We start from the raw sequence: 20,581 nt of genomic DNA, 5'->3' as shown, positions 1-20,581 counted from the left end.
AACTGTTAACAGCTGCCAGGTATGCTGCTTAGAATACAACATTCCAAATAAACATCTCCACAGCTCTGTAAATAAGGAATCTAATAGCTGTGTTTCTGTTACATTTATTTCCTTAAATACTCAAGAGTTGTGTAGAGCCTGCTGATGGCAATGTTCATTTTCATTTATGGCCCTCTCAGTGATACAATTGCTCTAAACGTATATAAAGTAAGTAAGCGAAATATGACTAATATTTTGCTTTTTAGATTTCGACCAATAAAAGGAAGGCAGGAGGAATTGAAAGAGGTGATTGAGCGTTTTAAAAAAGATGAGCACTTGGAAAAAGCCTTCAAGTCCTTGACATCAGGTGACTGGGCCCGGCACTATTTTCTTAACAAGAACAAAATGCAGGAAAGGTTGTTCAAGGAACATGTAGGTATATTTATACTTAATCCAAGTCCAAGTTAGTGTTTGGTTTACAAGGTGTTGTGAATGTTACTCAACTGAAACTGCTTGTGTTGTCTACCCTTGCTTTTAGCTTCAGCAAATACTGCTTTGGGTTTTTTTTAAAAAAAAATCAAATTGATAGAAATTAATTGATGTTTATGGAGACTGTTCTCCATACTTAACTGCCCAACATGGTCGAAGCTATAATGGTCTGTTAGGTATGCCACTAGTTTGAAGGGACCATGAGGGCCATCTAGTCCAACCCTCTGCAGTGGAGGATTCTTTTGCCCAATGATGGGAGAAAGATGCAGTAGAAAAGACTGTTCAGAAGGAATAATAGGAAATCGTTTATTATTTAGTAAATGCCCTCCATAGTTATAGGCAGGTGCAGATTGAACACAGCTGGTTGTTTAACCATGATTAAGTGTTCGCTGGCATTATGTCTGCACTGCCCCCATTTGAAGGTATATATGACATTGAATTGATGCATTAAAATAATCAGACTACAACTTTGCCTTTTCAGTAAGCTGTGGGTGTTATTCATGTAGGTTTTACTCAGAGTATACCCACTGAAATTAAAATAAAACTAGTTTAATGCCACCCTAAACATTTTTTGGTAGTGGTGGAAGAGTATTGTAGTGGGGTGGTGATAAGTTTTCCACTAGAAGACCTGGAGATTGTAAGTACTTTAGAAAGGTAAGACCTAGTACTCAATGTATTGTATTGAAGCTTTTTTTTGGAAGCAGAATTTGAGTTCCAAGTCATAGATCTCTGGAGAGTTCATTGCTGTACAGTACTTGATGTCTAGACAAAACCAGCTTTGGATATCTTGGGCTAGGATAGTCAAGAATGAAGGCCAGACTCTTTTCAGTTATGAGTATATTTATCATCCTCCCTTTCTTGGCATAAGAGTGAAAGATAGCACATTTCATAAAACCGTAGAGTTGGAAGGGACCTTGAGGGTTGTCCGGTCCAAACCCTGCAATGCAGGAATAGGCAGCTGTCCCATATGGGGATCAAACTTGCAACGTTGGCATTATCAGCACCATTCTTTAACCAATGGAGGGAATTTAAGAACAATGTTAAAGGGATTGTTTCATGAAATCCACATTGAGCCTGTATTTTTCATTAGTGTAAAGTTATGTGAAGTGAGTTTGTGAGAGAGGGTTGACCACATAAAAAAAAAGTTGTGTACACTCATCAAACAACAATATAGCATAATAGAAGCAGCAACTCTATGCAACTCAGTCAAAATTGTTCCATAAATGCAGCAGACAATAAGAGTATTTGTAAGGTCCATTTTAAAACTTCTGGCGCTTGTCCAATCTCATTGGAAAACAAGTTGCCAGATGTGGAACAACTGATTCACATCAAGTAATGCAGCTGTTCTGGATAATTTCTTTTCCTTTCCCCCCTGCAGGTATTTATTTATTTACGAATGTTTGCAACTGACAGTGGATTTGAAATATTGCCATGCAATCGGTATTCATCAGAGCAAAATGGAGCCAAAATAGTCGCAACAAAAGAGTGGCAAGTATTGCAGTAATATTAATGCTACACCAAGTTCTCATGAGGTTCAACTTCTGATATGAAACTTGCTGGTGGGGGAGAATGCAGGGGACTTGCTTTCTATTTTTTCAGTTTTTAATGTTTGTTTGCAGCCATTGCTTCTCAGATCTGCTATCTCTTCTTCAGTGCTACTTTTTTATTTCTTTGAGTGATCCCACCTCATCAAGCATGCATCCATCCATGTTTTGGAAGCATATTCCAGTGCCCAGTTGGACCAGCTTCACCTGCTCTGCTGTGATACCTGAGTTTCTTTACCACAGTGTGGTCAGGTGGGAAATATTCTCTGGGGATTGTAGGAAGCTGAATTACTGTTGGATATGACATGCACTAGAAGTGCAGTGAACAGCTGATTAGTTGGTATTGCTTCACTTCAGAGATACCATGTATACTCTCCTGGCTTTTTAATAAGTTATCCAAAAAAAAAAATTCCTTGCCTAGCCAGGGGGACAAGTGAACAAACAAATGTACAGAATGCAACTATAATTCATTCTGTTAAAATATTTTATGCTGGAGAAAGACTTCATTAATAATATGTATTGTTTGTTCTGTTAACTAAGGAGTTTCTTCCTTTGTTTGTTTGTTAGGAAACGAAATGACAAAATAGAGTTATTGGTGGGTTGTATTGCTGAACTCTCTGAATTAGAAGAGAACATGCTGCTCAGACATGGAGAGAATGACTTCAGCGTCATGTACTCAACACGGAAGAATTGTGCTCAACTGTGGCTTGGTCCAGCTGCATTCATCAATCATGGTAAGTAACAAACAAAGAAAATACAATGGAATTAATTGTTATATTCAGGACTACTTTTAATTTATTTCTTGATTTGGAGTACATTTCTCGCCTGTGTTTTATTAGAATGATCTAGATTACCGTTAATGTTCTTTAAAAATGTGCAATATATTTCTTACTTAGTGATACACCTAATTGTTCAGTTGAATATTACCATAAGTAAATTAGCATGAAACCTTACTTTAGGTATTTGTAACTATTCATGTTCCAGGTCTTATCAGCAGTTAATTGATTTTCTTTTGGACTTTTTTTCAGATTGCAGACCCAACTGTAAGGTATGTGGTCAGTGTTTTAAAATCCTCCAAACTAGCTTTTTAAATATATGGATGTTTTAAAATTATATTTGATTAACTGAGTAATATTACATGCCTCTTATTGCCCTTCATAGTTTGTGTCAACTGGCCGGGATACAGCATGTGTGAAAGCTCTGCGAGATATTGAACCTGGAGAAGAAATTTCTTGTTACTACGGGGATGGGTTTTTTGGAGAAAATAATGAATTCTGTGAATGCTACACATGTGAAAGGTATGTTCTAGTCATGTAAACAGTGAACTGAAATACAGTGCAGTTGCACTGTACACCTGCGTGGTTGATCTGTGCGTGTGTGGCTAGTCTTGCAAGAACTTGCCTTGAGCATCCAAAAGTCATTCCCCTTCCATAAGAGGTACACTGATATCCTCCAAATAAGGACTGAAAAGAAAACATGTGAAAACTGGACTGCTGAGAGTAGATGGCATTTGAATTGTTGCTTGAAGAATTGCCATGAGTGAGGTATTTCATCGGTGCCAAAATACTAGAAAAGAATGGTTACTTCATAGATTGCCATCTTCTCCCCCCTCCCTCTCTCTCCCACTACCGCAGTAGAATTAAGTGTGGGAAGTAGCTCCAGAGCTCTTTCTGTATAATTCCTATCTCTCACTCTGCCATGGCTCCCAGTTCCTACTCTAAAGGCAAATTTGCATGCTGTGTCAGCCAGGCTCTTGAAAATCAACCCACGAGTGACCATGTTTGGGATCAAAAGAGTTCTTCAAGCTCGCATCAGGAGTTTCTGTTAGCCAAGTGGAATTTTTACTTTTAACATAGAAGAGCTGATCCCAATGCCATGATGCACAGACAACTTTGGAAACCTCATTTGCAAACAAGCTTCACAGCTCTCCAGATTTTCCATGTAATGTAGTATTGAATTTGCATAGAATTGAAACTTTGCCCCTTTCAGTGTACAGTTATTTGAATCTTTGCATGCCTCACACATTAAAGTAATCATACTTGAGCAATGCTCCTGTTTTACCCAATTCCTTATTATTCTATGATAATAATAATAATTTTTTATACCCCGCCCATCTGGCTGGGCCTCCCCAGCCGCTCTGGGCGGCTTCCAACAGAAATATTAAAATACAATAATTTATTAAACATTAAAAGCTTCCCTAAACAGGGCTGCCTTCAGATGTCCTCTAAAAGTCTGGTAGTTGTTTTTCTCTTTGACATCTGGTGGGAGGGCATTCCACAGGGCGGGTGCCACTACCAAGAAGGCCCTCTGCCTGGTTCCCTGTAACTTGGCTTCTCGCAGCGAGGGAACCGCCAGAAGGCCGTTGGCACTGGACCTCAGTGTCCAGGCAGAACAATGGGGGTGGAGACGCTCCTTCAGGTATACTGGACCGAGGCCGTTTAGGGCTTTAAAGGTCAACACCAACACTTTGAATTGTGCTTGGAAACGTACTGGGAGCCAATGTAGGTCTTTCAAGACTGGTACTATGTGGTCTCGGTGGCTGCTCCCAGTCACCAGTCTAGCTGCCGCATTCTGGATTAATTGTAGTTTCCAGGTCACCTTCAAAGTAAGCCCCATATGTTGTGTGCCCATTAAATAAATAAGTTACACTGTACCATTTTTTTAACTTATACTAATAATTTTATTATTTGTACCCTACTCATCTGACTGGGTTGCCCCAGCCATTCTGGGCGGTTTCCAAAAATATATAAAAACACAATGAGACATCAAACATTAAAAAACTTCCCTATATAGGGCTGCCTTCACAGATAGTTGTTTATCTCCTTGACATCTGATGGGAGGGCATTCCACAGGGCGGGCACCACTATCGAGAAGGCCCTCTGCCTGGATCCTTGTAACTTCACTTCTTGCAGTGGCAGAACCGCGAGAAGGCCTTTGGAGCTGGACTTTAGCTGCAGAGGTAGTTTAAGATCCCTTGGCTCAAATAAAGTAAAAATAATAATAATCACTGCTGTTTGAAAATTTTGATTCTGATGTCACAGTATTTTCACTATGATGATTCAGCTATAGTTGCCTTTTCTTTATTTATCTTCATCACTGCCACACATTAAGAGAGGAAACTGCAATTTAGGAAAAAATATATGCCCCAGTGTGCTTCCTCTACAATTTTTGTTCCTTTGCATCCAACTGTGAAGCTCTCAGCTAAATAAACTCTTGTTTCTCTGGGGCCACTTCACATGTTGCAGGAAGCGCAGCTGTGTGTATTATACTATCTTTTGTGAAATGTGAGAGCTGTGTTTGACTATGTGCACATAATACTGGAAAGCATGGAAGCCTAACAACATTTGTATACCACTTGATTGTAGTAAAGAGGTTTACAAGAAATAGTAAAATTATAAAAAACACTGAGGAAACAATTAAAAACATTAAAAGTTTGTTAAATTTAACAGTAAAGGAAAGTAAACATGTGAACATCTGCATGTCTGGCCAGGTTTGCCTGAACAAAAAAAGGTTAAGTAGGCACTGAAAGGACTACTGGGCAATAGAGTGGTCAATAAACCAGCAGCAACCCCAGTTTAGCTCTCTGGCCCAACACCAGGGCCCAGACCCTCTAAGTCCATTCCAAGGTAAAGAGGTTTTCTGGTAAAGGAGTCTAGCCTGGTTCTGTACAGGGTACCCAGATGGGCACAGCTAAGACGGGTCAGACCCACCTAGCTCATGCAGCCAAGTCTTGGTAATATTTGCCAAAACAGTCCCTTCATAAATTATCAAGCAATGAATGAACATGGTCTTAACTATGGACTGACCTGGAATTCAGTAACTGCACCACCAGATCAGTGGGCTCAATGGATAAACTACCAGTAACTTGTAGAGGAGTGGGAGGGCTAAAATGGGGGGCAGGGACCAAACACCTAGGCCTCTGCCACAGATGATCAGCCTTTCCAATCACAACTATACCTTTCCTTGCACACCATCTATGATATTGGGGCAGCATCTTCATAACTCTCTGCTACCTGCCTACCCAGACATCTGCCTGCCTACCTAGTGCCATCACTTGGTATCACTACATACATCTCAGAGATTAGGACCACAGATAATGAACAAAGGACTGGTAGTAGGCACATCCCACACTATCAGACAGAAGATAGTAATGCATGTATATGCATGTGGTCCAAAAATCAACCATGGATCCTAGGTAAAAGGAAACTTCACAGAGAAGCAGGCATTTCTGTATTTTGTAAAGTTGCTCATAGTAAAATAAAGGTATGAATTTTCCTACTAACATTATCATCCAGAACCTGGAAATAAAGAAGATGGTATTAAAATTTGCTTGAATTATTCAGTACAGTGGAACCTCGGTTTACGAACACCTCGGTTTACGAACAACTGTAACCCAGAAGTAAGTAAACCGAGGTGTCCGACGCCTCCACGAAGGCCTCAAGACTGGGCCGCAGCTGTGGAGGCGTTCCTATGGCTCAGCGAAGGCCCGGAGCCTTCCGCAGCTTCAGAAGCACTCCCAGGGCCTCTCCCTTCCCCCCCACTCACACGTTTCTGGGCCTTTCCTGGACCTGGGGCTTCCGGCAGCCGAGCGTCCTCGGCGGGACGATGCAGCAGCAGGGCGATAAGGCTGAGGCTCTTCGTCTCGCAAGGTCCCTCTCCCCTCACTTCTTGTTTGGAGTGGGGTTGGCCTCGGTGGGTTCCGGGCTTCCCTCGCCCTCTCCTCTGGTGCACTGGAGTTCCACTGAGCACGTTGCCCTAGGCCACAGGGTTCTGGGGCTCCTCCCGGCTGATGGACGGGTGCCGATGGCCGGGTGCGCTCTGGCTCTGGTCCCGGGCTTGTGCGTTCACGGGGTGTGTGTGTGTGACAACCCCCAACCAAGCCACTGGGCTCCCCGGGCTCCCCCCACACCTATCGTGGAGTGGGGGCGGCGAACTCCGCAGATCGGGGCCGCGGACACGCCGGCTGCTTTGCCGGATGTCGGGAGCACGCCGGCTGCTTTGCCGGATGTTGGGAGCACGCCGGCTGCTTTGCCGGATGTCTGGAGCATGCCGGCTGCTTTGCCGGATGTCGGGAGTGCTTCCCCCGAGCAGCCCTGAGCCGCCGAGTCCGCCACCGCTCGTGCAGTCGTCGTGGGGGTGACGACCGGGAGGGGTGACGACTCCTAAACTGAGCCACTGGGCTCCCTGAGCTCCCCCCCACAGCTCGGGGGGCGCGGAAGCACCGGCTGCTTTGCTAGATTGTCGGGAGCGCTTCCCCCGAGAGGCCCCAAGCCGCGGAGTCTGCCACCTCTCGTGCGGTCGCCAGGAGGGGTGACGACCCCTAAACTGAGCCCTGGGCTCCCCGAGCTCCCCCACCTCTCCTGGGGCGGCGGCGGACTCCGCGGCTCGAGGCCGCTTGGGGGAAGCGCTCCCGACTGCGGATGTCACCCAGAGTTTAGAAAATTCTGTTTCCCTTTCTGCATTAGCTTCCCCAAGGATGTGCATAGTTGTGCATACCTTCATGCATAAAGAGCAGAAACCTCTTTTTCATATGAAAAGTAATTTTGATTATATTCTCCGATACTACCGGTATGTCATTATTGTCCTCTATAAAAACTTACTTCGAAATGGAAGCTTAAAAAAAAGGGCTGTGGTTTTGGAAATACATTTTTTTTTTATGTTTTACTTTACCTCTGGCATGCAAATGTACACATTTCCTAGTGTCCGCACTCATTTATAGAAACACAAGTAGGATGAAAGAGTATTCTCCTATAATGAGGGGTGATACTGAGATCTAGGGAAAGGAGCTAACATGTAACGGCTCCTTTTATTTAATTTCATACAAGAATCCTAAGGTACATGGGGTTTCCAGGTGGTCTCATTCAGGTGTAACTAGATTGTTCATGCTAACATTGTTACACTAGTAGCAGATTCACATCAAGGACAAGCATTGGTTCCAATTTCACATTTAGCAGGCATTTTCCTAGAAATAGTGTATTCTCTTGAGATTTACCAGTATATGTTTAAAGAAAGGGGAAATAATTTCAGAAAAGTATGAAGAATCATTTCCTGTAATTTTTACTTCAAGTTATTCCTTCAAAATTGTAATAGTGGAATGCTGACAATGTTGAAATGTTTGCATGAGCTTAGATTTGTCTAAACATGTGGTATTGACATGGGATTCAGAATACTGTTTCATCAGATATCCTTTTTTATTATTGCTATGCCGGAGTTATTAACGTGTTCTATTCTCTTTTATAGACGTGGAACTGGTGCTTTTAAATCAAGAGTGGGACTGCCTGCGCCTGCTCCTGTAATCAATAGCAAATACGGACTCAGAGAAACAGATAAACGTTTAAACAGGCTTAAAAAGTTGGGTGACAGCAGCAAAAATTCAGACAGCCAGTCTGTCAGCTCTAACACTGATGCAGATACCACTCAGGAAAAAGCTAATGCAGGTAAGCAAGGGGAGCTAACTTTTTGAAGGTCTTTTTTCTATGCTTGTTGTCCTATAAGAAGACACAATTTGGGCTTTTCATTAGAACTTTTTTCATTCAGAATTCGAGGGTTGGGGGTAGATTCAATTTAGAAGTATAACGTGCTGTTAGGCCTCTGAAAATTTATGTGAGTACCTAGAGCAGAGGGTTCTAGGATATATATAATCAATGCCTCAAAATGTAATAAAATGACTAATACTTTGTACTAAAATGGTTTTCCCTATCGTTATAATTATCAGTTTAAATAAATGTTAAAAATTACAGAGCAGTTTTTGACTTGGTGTTAAGTTAGCAAGTTGAGTAGGGGAAAAACCTTTATCTTTATAAATATCAGCTTTTTTGGGTAGTATTTCTAATTATACTCTGCCTGTCACTTAAATAACCATTCAGTTTGCTTTCATTGTCTGGCAATAAATTATCATAATATGTGAATCATAGAGGGTCAAAAAATTAAATTTGTTCAGAGCCATGAAACTGTTGCTGTCATGGTAAATCAGGGATAACCAATGTGGCACTTTCTAGTTTTTCTTGGACTACAGTTCCCATCAGGGTGGCCAGTGCTCTAGGATGATGGGAGTTGTAGTCCAATAACATCTAATGGACATCATGTTTGCTAATCCTCTGCTAAATCAATGTTGACAACTGAGAAGTGGACAGAATTCTTGGAGCCTTAGACACAAGAAAGACATAAGGATAGCTTTTTCCAGTATGAAATTAAAGGCATCCTAATAATGAAACACGTTGAGTGTAGAAAAGCCCAGAAACTTGTTCTTTATCTTTCAAAGATAAAGAAAAGCCCAGAAACTTGTATGATCAGACAGATTTTGTATTTTATCCACAGGCAGAACACAGACAATGCAGTATCTCAAAGTAATTATAGTCCTTTTAAAAAAAAAGTGCATAGTAAAACGGGGATTCTTGTGGCTCTCTTTTTAGTGCTTAAGGAGAACTGAACAGATTGCATGCAGTTAGTTTGTGACTGTGAATACTGGTACAGTACTTTTTATAGTTAGTAGGGTTATACCAATGTAAATTATTGGTGGATAACTTGGGTTAGGAGCCAAAATTACAAATGTGGCTTAGAAATAGCAGACATAAGTCTTTTATTCTCCTGGATAGATTTGCTAGTGATTTTTAATCACAATTCATTAATATTTTAACCATATTTTTAAAGGTCTGCATAGGTGACTTTCTGTGGACAGTCTGATTTAGCTAAACTTGAACACTGTGTGCTGTATGTACGTATAATAGAGCCCCTGTTTAGATTCAGATGAAATGTTATTACTACATGCTAGCAATCAGGTGTGAGAAACAACTTTGAAAGAAAACCTAACTTTATTCTGTTTACTCTTTCAGCTAACCGCAAATCTATTGGTGTAAAAAAGAGCAGTAAGAGTAGAACATTAACAAGGCAGTCTATTTCAAGAATTCCAGCTTCATCAAATTCTACCTCATCCAGACTAACTCATCTAAATAATTCCAGGGTACCAAAGAGATTGAAAAAGCCTGCAAAGCCTTTACTTTCAAAGATAAAATTACGAAACCAGTGCAAAAGGCCAGAGCAGAAACATGCATCTCGAAAACTCGAAATGGGAAACTTGGTTCTGAAAGAGCCTAAAATCGTCTTGTATAAAAACTTGCCCATTAAGAAAGAAAAAGACACAGAGGGACCAGTAAAAGTTGCCGTCTCTGGTGGCTGCTTAACGAGGCATGCAGCACGAGAATATAAACTAAATTCAGTGAAAGGTGCTCATGAACCTGGGGAGATATCACCCTGTACGTATATAACAAGGAGGTCGATGAGAACACGAATGAATCTGAAGGAGACCTCTGACTTAAAGCTTGAACCAAATATGCTGAATAGCTATAAAAACAATTTGACTGGCGTGAGAACCGATAGCTTGGAGCAGCAGTCTCTTGTGATGCACGAGAGTGAGCAGGCTCATGGGACATCACACAAGCGGGAGGGTAGGTGTCAGAAGAGTGACAGGGTTGTGGCCAAAAAGAAATCCCGACAAGGAAAACTGGTGAAGCCATCTTTGAAAACGGAGGAAACTGATGCTGCACACAACTTGTCTGGCAAGGACAAAGTGCCAGATTTGATCAGTTCACATTCTGACCTAGGAGAGATAAACAATGTAGTGGATTCAGCCATTGGCTACAAAGACTGCATCCCTTCCTCCGGTGGCTGCTCCATTGTGACTTCGGACACTTTCAAAGTAAAGGACCGTTTTAGAACTGCAAAAAGCAAAAAGAAAAGGCGAATCACAAGGTATGATGCACAACTAATCCTTGAAAACAGCTCTGGGATTCCCAAACTGACCCTTCGGAGGCGGCATGATAGCAACAGCAAGACAAACGACCAAGAAGATGATGGCATGAGTTCTTCAAAAATAAGCATCAAACTTAGTAAAGACCATGAAAAAGATAATAATCTATATGTAGCAAAGCTTAATAATGGGTTTAACTCAGGATCAAGTAGTAGTTCAACAAAATTAAAAATACAGCTAAAGCGAGAAGAAGAAAACAGGGGAACATATTCTGATGACCTCCATGAGAACGGGGTATGTTGTAGTGATACTCTTTCTCTGCTAGAGTCACGAATGGAAGTGGATGATTATAGTCAATATGAAGAAGAAACTGTAGATGATTCTTCATCTGCAGAGGAAGAGGAGGAGGAAGAGGATGAGTATGATGATGATTTTGAAGATGATTTTATTCCTCTGCCTCCAGCTAAGCGATTAAGGCTTATAGTCGGCAAGGATTCAATAGATATTGACATTTCTTCCAGGAGACGAGAAGATCAGTCTTTAAGGCTCAATGCATAAGCTTACAGGTCTTAAACTGAACAGGATGTCCATTTTTTAAAAAAAACAAAATTCCAATTAATTATTCCTCAACTGATGAACTTTCTGAAAATGTTAGTGGAAGCACTTCTTTAATGTTTATTCACTTATATCAACATAATATTGTAGAAAGTGTACAGCATACTGACTCCTTAAGTCATTTGTGCAGATTTTTATTGTACTTTTTAATAGCCTTCTTATGTGCAATTCTAAGTTAGAAAAATGCTCTATTGTAAAATAAAGGCTCAAGCAAAATTACAAAAATGCCATCAAATGTTTCCATGCAGGTTAATTAAATCACAATAATGTGGCTTCACAATTATTTTTAATCCGTGAGAGCATTATTTTGCTCTTACATCTGACTAAACAATCTTTAAAAAAATCATAGTAGCAGCCTATTTAAGGTTTTCTAGTATGTTAATATCACCAGCAATGAACTAAAGCTTTTCAGTTTATTTGCTAGATGTTTTCCCCCTTGGAGTTTGTCAGTTTTAACACTGTATGCTGTCCCCAGACGTACTGTTTGTGGCCTTTGTTATAGTAGCAAACCGTTGGTTTGAAGTCAAATTGATTTCTTTAAAAAAAAAAGGTGTTGACAGTTTGCTGACTTTTAGTACATTATATGTACAAAAGTAGCAGTATGCAGAATACCAAGTTTGGATATGGTGTATTTATTTCTTGTTATGTAAATTAAAACACCTTGTATTTAACACTTTTTCGATACTTTTAGATAAAATTGTTCTTTGCAAGAATGATTGGTGCTTATTTTTTCAAGAACTTGCTGTGAAACAATGTGATTACAACAGGCAACATTTATCCAATGAACTGCAGCTATCTGAATTGGATCCTCATAGTTTTCTGTTGCACTTGTAAAATGCTACAAGGAATTTAAAGAAACCTATTCACTTTAACTTATGATAGTTTTATGAAATTTAAAAGAAAAACCTAAGTCACAGCTTTTGTTCTGTGGTGATCTATAAAAATGTTTGTCTTTTGAGATCCAGTGTAAAGGACTGAAAAAATGTATATGTTGTAAATATTTGTGTGTTGTGAGAAATTTTGTCATAAAAATTGATAACTTACAGAAGGGTTTTTAAGTTTAGAAAAACATTCATGCCAATAAATAGGAAATTATAAACCTAGTTTTAAATCATTGATATTTTTTTTTTAAAAAGGTTTTGTTTTAGCTCACATTTTGAGGTTTCTTTCCCCATTGTTTTTTTTTAAAGTTCACTTTTTTAGAACTAGAGTGAGAAATTAACTGGTGGAGAATTTAAGGATATAAGTTAACCATTTATTTGAAAGCACATCTCAAATGGTTTGAAAAGACAGTTAAAGAAGACTCAATCAGGGCTGCTCAGCTTTTACAATTCTGTGCACTGAAATTCTCACAGAATCTTAGATACAGAATTCCTGAGAACATTGGCTTGCTTTCTACAAGTTTCTACTTCACACAATAATGGATATATGTTTACAGGCAGTTTTTACCAATCAACAGATCTTTGTGCACTCAAAAATGCAAATTGAGCCCTCCATTGAAATGAATAGGGGAGCTCTTCTGAATGGGGAAATTGTGTAAGCATCCCATAATAATAAGCAGTTGCTTAATTGGAGAAGGCTGTAGTGGGTGGTAATCGGAGAGTCTGTGCACAGCTGTCCAGTTATATTCCCTTTCCTGTACATTACTTATGCAAAACAAAACAAAAACCCTGCAAAAATTTGGCCACTTTCAGACCAAATTATTGATATTGTATGCAATAAATTCATTCACTTATTTGGGTGGTGTATTACTTTTTTCTAGCCAAAAACAACAACCTGATTTCCTTGGAGCAGAAACTGTATTTTTGATTGAATTATTATGATGATACATTGGCATGATAGCTACAACAGTGCTGCTACTTCTGCTGCTGTCAGAGTAGCATGGGAAGTTCTGGACAAAGCCGAATATGCTCACATTTTATATAGGGAAGATCCACAACATGGGCTTTCCCTCCATGTATTGGGGCTTCTCTTGTTACAGTAGCAGCATTCCAAAGACCAGCACTGCTCTCGATTCCATACTGCGAAGTAACGCAAGGGTCCAATTTGTTTTGCTTGACAGCAGATGAAGATTGCAAAAGCCGTTGATCGTGGTATGCTTTTGGAGGGATGGGTGGTTCCCCAAACTTGGATGGTCTGCCAAAGCCTGCAGAAATATTGAAGCTGTACAATATATTATTATGAAGCACAATTGTACTGTCCAGAAGAGCTGCACCCCAAGCCCCCCCCCCCCCGTGTCACAAACATCAAAACAAATTTGAAAAAAGGACCCCATCCTTGGCTAGTTTTGTGTCATCTCAAAGCACATGCCCTTAAACATCAGTTAAATGAACTTTGGCACAAAACTGCCCAGTCATTGTCCCAGGAGAATTAAGAAACAAGTGCTGTCGGACCGCCCACAATTAGTCCTGAGCAGTTCTTGCATTTTATAACTCAGACTGCTTTTAATGATGCCAGAAGGGTTACATTTAATTGAAATCTTTCAAAAGTTTGGAATCTGCCTTGGAAACTGGAAGTTTTGTCATGTGAATTAGTGATAAAAGTTTGTGTTGCTGAAATTTGATTTCAAGATGTTTACATTGAAATTTTATTTCAGTTCTAGTAAAAATAGGATTACGGAACTGAAATGAGTGTTTGGCATTCCCCTCTTCCCCATAACTTATGTTGTCACAAACATATTCCAAATGCAATAAATATTATTGAATTATATATCTGTAATATTGATGACGGGTAAATATATTTAATATTGATGCTGTTAAAAGGATTTTTTTTCAGCTTTTGCAGTGATCTATTGAGTATCAAATAACTTTAACGCTTGCTCCGAGCTGTATCCAGTATATAAAATGGAACCATCAAAATGTATTACGAGAGAATTAGTGTACATAGTGATCAATTTTTATTTGTGCCAATATGGATTTGAAATAAATGGGACCAAAAATTTGGAATTTTAAATTCATTAAATACTGAGCTGGCTCTGAACAAGTTTCTACCTGCTTTTTAAATGTTTAATTATCTTTGTGAGCATTCAGATTTGCATGTAAAATATGGATATTGTGTTTGCCATGCACTGTTTAACTCAACACTTGGTTTCAGCATGAACCTGTGCAAAGTTGATTTTGGGGCAGATAGCCCAGTCAAGTACAGCATTGGGAGCATCTTATCTGAATAGTCTGGGCCATGCAAAAAACAGAAACTCTATTCATATTAGACTATTGTGATATGAGGCTATGGCTATGTTGTGAACCACAACAAAATTGGATCTAGTCAGACAGTTTGAAAAATTGGAATTCAAGTGTCGTTTCCTTTAATTGCTTCTCACCTGACACTTTAAATACTGAAGAACACAGCAGTCTAAAATAGGGGTGCAGCAGGAGATGCTGCTCCAGTTACCGTACTTTTTTTTTTTAAAAGTCTCCCAGTTCAGAATAGTTTCTTCTTTCTTCATTTTACTTCATGATGACAGTGGCCCAGTTCAGATGGAGCAAACTGCTGTGGTTTGTGACTCCATGCAGGAGTTGTGGGGTTGTGCATTCTCTTATCCCCCTCCATGCATGAAGTATTGATATTTTAAGCTACTGTTGGTTAGGAACAGCACATGGTTTGTTGCAGCATCAAGCTCAGGAAATAATTGGTTGAGTGAGAGCCTTCAAATCCTGAAGCTGTGTTCATCTCTAGAGCTGCTTATCAAGAGAATCAGAGAATTGTAGAGCTGGAAGAAACCACGAGGGTCATTTAGTCCAACCCCCTGCAATACAGGAACCTTTTGTCCAATGTGAGGCTCGAACCCACAACCCTGAGATTAAGAGTCTCATGCTCTTCTGGCTAAACTGTGTGGGTTCCTACTTTGATGGACTTGCTAGCAAACTGTGGTTTGAACAAACAATTGTTTGCTGTGTTTAGGCCCAGGAGCTCTTCTGGAAGCCTTTTTGGCTGAAGAATGGAGTTAAAATGCTTTATTGTCTTATTTTTGATAGTTTTGTCTCTTAATCTTCATCCAAGGAGCAAGGTGCTGTGTTTTAGACTAAAAAAGCAACCTATGAGGTATGTAAATCATAAATCACTTGACCAGGACCACTCTTATCTGTTTAAAATTGGAATAGTGGGGAGTAGAGAGACAGAACAGCCCACTAAACCAGGGGTTGGCAAGGTTTTACCTGCCTGGGCTGGTCAAGTCCCGCAGAGAGCTCTCCGTGGGCCAGATCGCGCATGCGTGTGATTTAAGGCATCTGGGCATTTCTGGCGTCTAGACGTGCAGGCGCGATTTCCGGCATCTGGGCATGCGAAGACGCAATTTCTGGCACTATGGAAATGAGTCGCCTCACCGCACCAGTTTAGTGCAGCGCACGGGGACTTGCTGAGTGGGCAACTCGGTTCGGGGGCAGCTCGTGGCCTGGTTAAACAGCCCCCGTGGGCCACAGGTTGCCAACCCCTGCACTAGACCTTGGCTTTCCTATATTCAAGCCTGTTTCTGTTATATCTCTCACTGAGTTGTAAAGCAGATTAAATCCTTCAGCACGCCATTGGTGATGGTATTGCATAATTAGCTGGTGTGTTAAAATACATGTACAGTGGTGCCTCGCTAGACGAATTTAATTCGTTCCACGGGTCTTTTCTTATAACGAAAAATTTGTCTAGCGAATCCCATAGGAATGCATTGAATTTTTTTCAAAAATTTTTTTTGCCCATAGGAACGCATTAATTGAATTTCAATGCATTCCTATGGGAAACCGCCATTCGCTAGACGAATTTTTCATAAAACGAATTCGTCTAGCGAGGCAACCTCCGCTCGAAAAATCCTTTCGTTAAGCAGGGCATTCGTTAAGCGAGGCACCACTGTATCTGGTTTTCAACATTCTCTGTTAGCTCTTAGTGGGACGTAGTTCTGCTGATTCTAGGACAGTTTCCAAACTTCAGATGCCCACTGAACAGTCTTATTTCTTGGTTAAAATTAGAGGCACACATTGTGCTTAAGCTGAAATACAGTCAATGTGTGTTCTCTGAGTCTAAGCTCCCAGAACAGTGAGCGCATCCTCCTTGCAGCTGCTGGATAAAATGTAACTTTGATATAGGCACACAGCTGTCTGCCCTCTCCTTTGTTCAGTTAACTGGATTTTGAGGGCAGGACCAGAAAAAAAACAGAAATGCAGTTACTGTTGGGATTTCCCTTTGCTATATCTTCAGCTGCACTGTCCATATATTAGCGGAGGGGTGGAGGGTTGATGCCATACAGGGATTCCCTCCTGCAGCTACAGAGTAGGGTTGGGAGGGGGCATGTGACCTTTCAGATATTGCTGGATTACATCTCCCATCAATCCTGACCATTAGGTATACTGGCTGGGGCTGATGGGAGTTGGAGCCCACGAGCACATCATTTTAGAATTGCTCCTCTACCTTCCCACCAGCTGTAAATGAGCAAATCCTGCTCCTTGTCTTTGTCAGTGCTCCCACAGGCATCTCTTTGTTTTCTCCCATGTATTTGAATAATCATCCATTCTTATGCAAGGGAGCAGCATTATAATGGCAAAATATACGTGTCTGTAATGTCAATGACTATTTATATAGTTTTAATATTATGTTCAAGGCAGTTTACATCCAAACTGACAAAATGTACCAAAATACAGAATCATAAAATAAGGCAATAAATCATAGGGCAATAGTATGTAAATGGCAAGGTATTAAATGGCAACCCCTTAAAGTTCAATTCAGCAAAATAGAACTACAAAAAACAAGCCCACTCATACAAACCAGTTCATAATAACTTCATTAATCTCAACAGTCAAATAGAGGGAAATGACCCCAAGGGAAAGGGCTGTGTCTCCCCAGGATCCATGGAATATAGAAGCATTCCTACACTTTCTGTTTAACTAGCATGGAATGAAGGCCAGTTCTCCAAAATAAAGTACAGCTGGCAACCCTGCTGCTGGCTATTGTTTTTTTCTTGGCTGAACTTTAGCTTGGTAAGCTTCAAAGTGCTAAATGGAACTTTGCTTTACTTTATAACTTTACACCTTTTCCTCGGAGGTTCTTGAGTTGTGACATGCTAAATCTCTTGTAGCAGAAGAGAATTTTCCTCCAGCTGGTGCCATCTGAGGTCATCCAAAGAAGTCGATTAGCGGTTAGTTTTGCCATTAAAAAAAGAAAGAAATAACCATGTATGAAACGAAACACTGCCTTTTGTCACATTGGAGGGAGGTGAGAGGTTAAGTGAACGGGTGGCTGTTCACTTATGTTTACCTGTGTTGAATTGACTGGAAAGAACTGGTGGTTGCATTCACAAAATCTGAACTGGCAGGGGTCAGTGAGGAACACTTAGCTACCTTAGCAACTGCCTGCTGCCTCCCAGCCTTTGATTTTTGCAGTGAACCATATTTAGTGCTGTACTTAGCATGACCTTTGATTCCTATCCTTGCAATGCTCCAGTGCATGGCTTGATGTCTTCACATTTTGGAGACTTTTATTTTGCATAGATGTTCAGTAGAGGCAGAGCTGTGTGTGGAGTTTTTTATTCTGCACCCCACCCCCCGAACCACTGAGCCTCTTGGGCATGCCAATCAGAAGGTTGGTGGTTCGAATCCCCGCGATGGGGTGAGCTCCCGTTGCTCTATCCCAGCTTCTGCCAGCCTAGCAGTTTGAAAGCATACCAGTGCAAGTATGGGATGGCTAAGCAAGTAGATAAATAGGTACCACTGTGGTGGGAAGGTAAATGCCATTTCAGTGCACTCTGGCACTCGTCACAGTCCTCTGTGCACCAGAAGCAGTTTAGTCATGCTGGCCACCTGACCCGGAAAGCTGTCTGTGGACAAACGCCGGCTCTTTCGGCCTGAAACAAGATGAGCATCACACCCCATAGTCACCTTTGACTGGACTTAGCCATCCAGGGGTCCTTTACCTTTTCCTAGTACCTAAAAATATATTCTGTCCACACATAGATATTGATGTGAATAGCTGCCTTTGGTGCATTGGTGGCCTGAATGTTTCAAGAGCATCCTTGCCTGGTGACTACTTTTTACAGGCTAGAGGAGATCATGTGGCTTATTGGTCCTTGCATAACATGCAGGATGGACTCTCCAACTTAAGCTACTTAAAAAATAATGTGTAGCATTTGCACAGCCGTTTGTTTTTCTAGCATTCAAAACTGTGTCATACTATAGTAATCCTAACATTTAGAGCAGGGCATTATTCATTTTAGGATTTATACATGCTCTACATTCAGACTAGGACAGACCATAACCAAAATACAGAGCATAAAAATGACATTAAACCAGTAAGAATTAAAAGCAGAAAGAAAATAGACTCCTTGGGAGAAACCATGTTGGGCCTAGCTTTCACTTCAAAGAGAAGAGAATGCCAGAGACCAGACGCTCCAGTACTAAAAGGTTTGCTGCAGGGGCACTCATTCACAGATTTAAGTGACCAAGGTGGGATGCAGGAAGAGAGAGGGCTTCTTAGATGTTACACCCACATATAGAACATGGGAACATTGGACCAGTTGAGTGAGTCAAACAACTGGTCCAATATAATCTAGCTCAGTATTGTCTACCCTGGCAGGCAGGAGCTCTCTAAGATTTCGGAAAGGTGTATTTCCCAGACCTACATGGAAGTGATGGGAACTGAACCTGAAACCTGTGTGTATTGCAGACAGCATCTGAGGATGGGTGAGAATGGTTAAAGCCATATATTGGGTCAGCTTCCTGGCTCATAGCTCACACTCTTAAGACCAAATAGTACATCACTACCATTTTTAATTAGCCCCTTGTTTTTTTTAATATAAAATATTCTATGGATTTCGATCCATAAGGGGATCTAGGAATGTTTGCTATGGAAATCATATACTTCGTATATATGCAAGGGTCTATAGCTATGAAATATACTTGGTACATGATATTAAATAGGAAATCAGTGACCAAATTCTCTTTAGGATTAAGTTTTATGTAAGAATGTTAATAGACTAATACCAGTTTTTAATTGCAAACATGAATAGAACTCAGAGTAACTATAAGTCAATAAAGATAAACTGATTTCTGTAATACTTATTGTTACATGACAGACCAATCTCCACCGAGTGGTGCGTGAGACTTTGGGGGACCCAGGTACTAACCCAGGGAGGACATAGCAAAGATGCTAAGTGAAAAACACAAGGGAATGAATATAATCCTAACACTGAAAAAATGGGAGAACTGATCGTTTGATTTAGTCACCCATGTAACAATCATATTAGAAGGGTGTGTATTCGTGCAGAGAACAAAATATTTGTTGAAAAATGGCTGACACCCTCCGACAGGGAACTTTGGTGATGAGAGCCAAAATGGCCACTGAAAACTAAACCCTTAAGATGCTATAAGTGAAGCAAAACCAAGTGCATATGAATCCATGTTAACTTCAGTATTGTAAATGGGATTAAGGTTAACAGGGATTCATACACTTGGGTTTGTTTTAGACTGCATTTATGGGGTACTTAAAGCTACAACTGTGCAAGATACTGTACTTTGTTCTGTCCAAGCCAAAGGCAAAGGATGGCTCTTCCCTACTTTCCTATAAATGCCCATCCCCATCTCGATATCAATGATTAAGGCCTATTTTCATTGTGCCTGCCCTTGCTATGCACAAAGGGTCACCTTTGGCCCTCCAGAAGAATTTTGGCCAATCCTGGAGGGGAGCTGGAGTCTTAACAACATAGGAGGACCACAGCTTAGCTACCCCTGGTCATTGTGTAGCTGTATGCACTCTAATTACACTGCATGTGCTCCCACCAACAGAAGCGTAGCCTGGGGGTGCCGGGGGTGCTGCAGCCCCGGGTGCAATTTTGAGCCTGGCTCAGCACCAGAAGGAGCAGCTCCTTGGCTGCGGCACTTGTGCCTGGTGCAGCTCCGCCCCCCGGGTCAAGCCTGATCCAGGCCTGATCCGGCGGTGGCGAGCAGGCAAGTCGGTGGCAATGGTGCCAGCCCCCCTCCTTGGCTGCGAGGGTGGCACCCTCTGACACAGCGGCAGAGAGCATCCCACCTCGGCCACAGTGAGGTGCACCCACGGCGCTGTCAGGTCAGGCATGAACCAGTAGTGGAGAGCTGGAGGAGAGTGGGCAGCAGCTTCCTCGCCTCTGAACTGTGGTGCATGGGAGGGCGCCCTCTGTGCCCCACCCTCTCGAGGGTGTACCCGGGTACGCCGCTGACCACCAGGATATGGCAATTACACTGTCACTTTAACCTGAACA

At 41.2% G+C, this 20,581-nt stretch overlaps 1 protein-coding gene across 2 annotated transcripts in view; it reads left to right on the top strand.

Annotated features, from left to right (window-relative positions):
• Positions 1-12,500, top strand: part of KMT5B (lysine methyltransferase 5B) — a 32,151-nt gene extending 19,651 nt beyond the window's left edge. For both annotated transcript variants that reach the window (XM_060276604.1, XM_035122559.2), the window contains exons 4-10: positions 246-411; positions 1,847-1,956; positions 2,580-2,746; positions 3,041-3,060; positions 3,174-3,310; positions 8,253-8,449; positions 9,845-12,500. In XM_060276604.1, the coding sequence (XP_060132587.1) occupies positions 246-411; positions 1,847-1,956; positions 2,580-2,746; positions 3,041-3,060; positions 3,174-3,310; positions 8,253-8,449; positions 9,845-11,316 (2,269 nt within the window). In that variant the 3' untranslated portion in view covers positions 11,317-12,500. The remainder of the gene's footprint in view (positions 1-245; positions 412-1,846; positions 1,957-2,579; positions 2,747-3,040; positions 3,061-3,173; positions 3,311-8,252; positions 8,450-9,844) is intronic.
• The last annotated feature ends 8,081 nt before the right edge of the window (positions 12,501-20,581 follow it).

Source organism: Zootoca vivipara, chromosome 1, assembly GCF_963506605.1.
Source record: "Zootoca vivipara chromosome 1, rZooViv1.1, whole genome shotgun sequence".
NCBI lineage: Eukaryota > Metazoa > Chordata > Lepidosauria > Squamata > Lacertidae > Zootoca > Zootoca vivipara.
The sequence above is the reverse complement of the archived record's forward strand: the minus strand, read 5'-3'. Positions and strand labels throughout refer to the sequence as shown.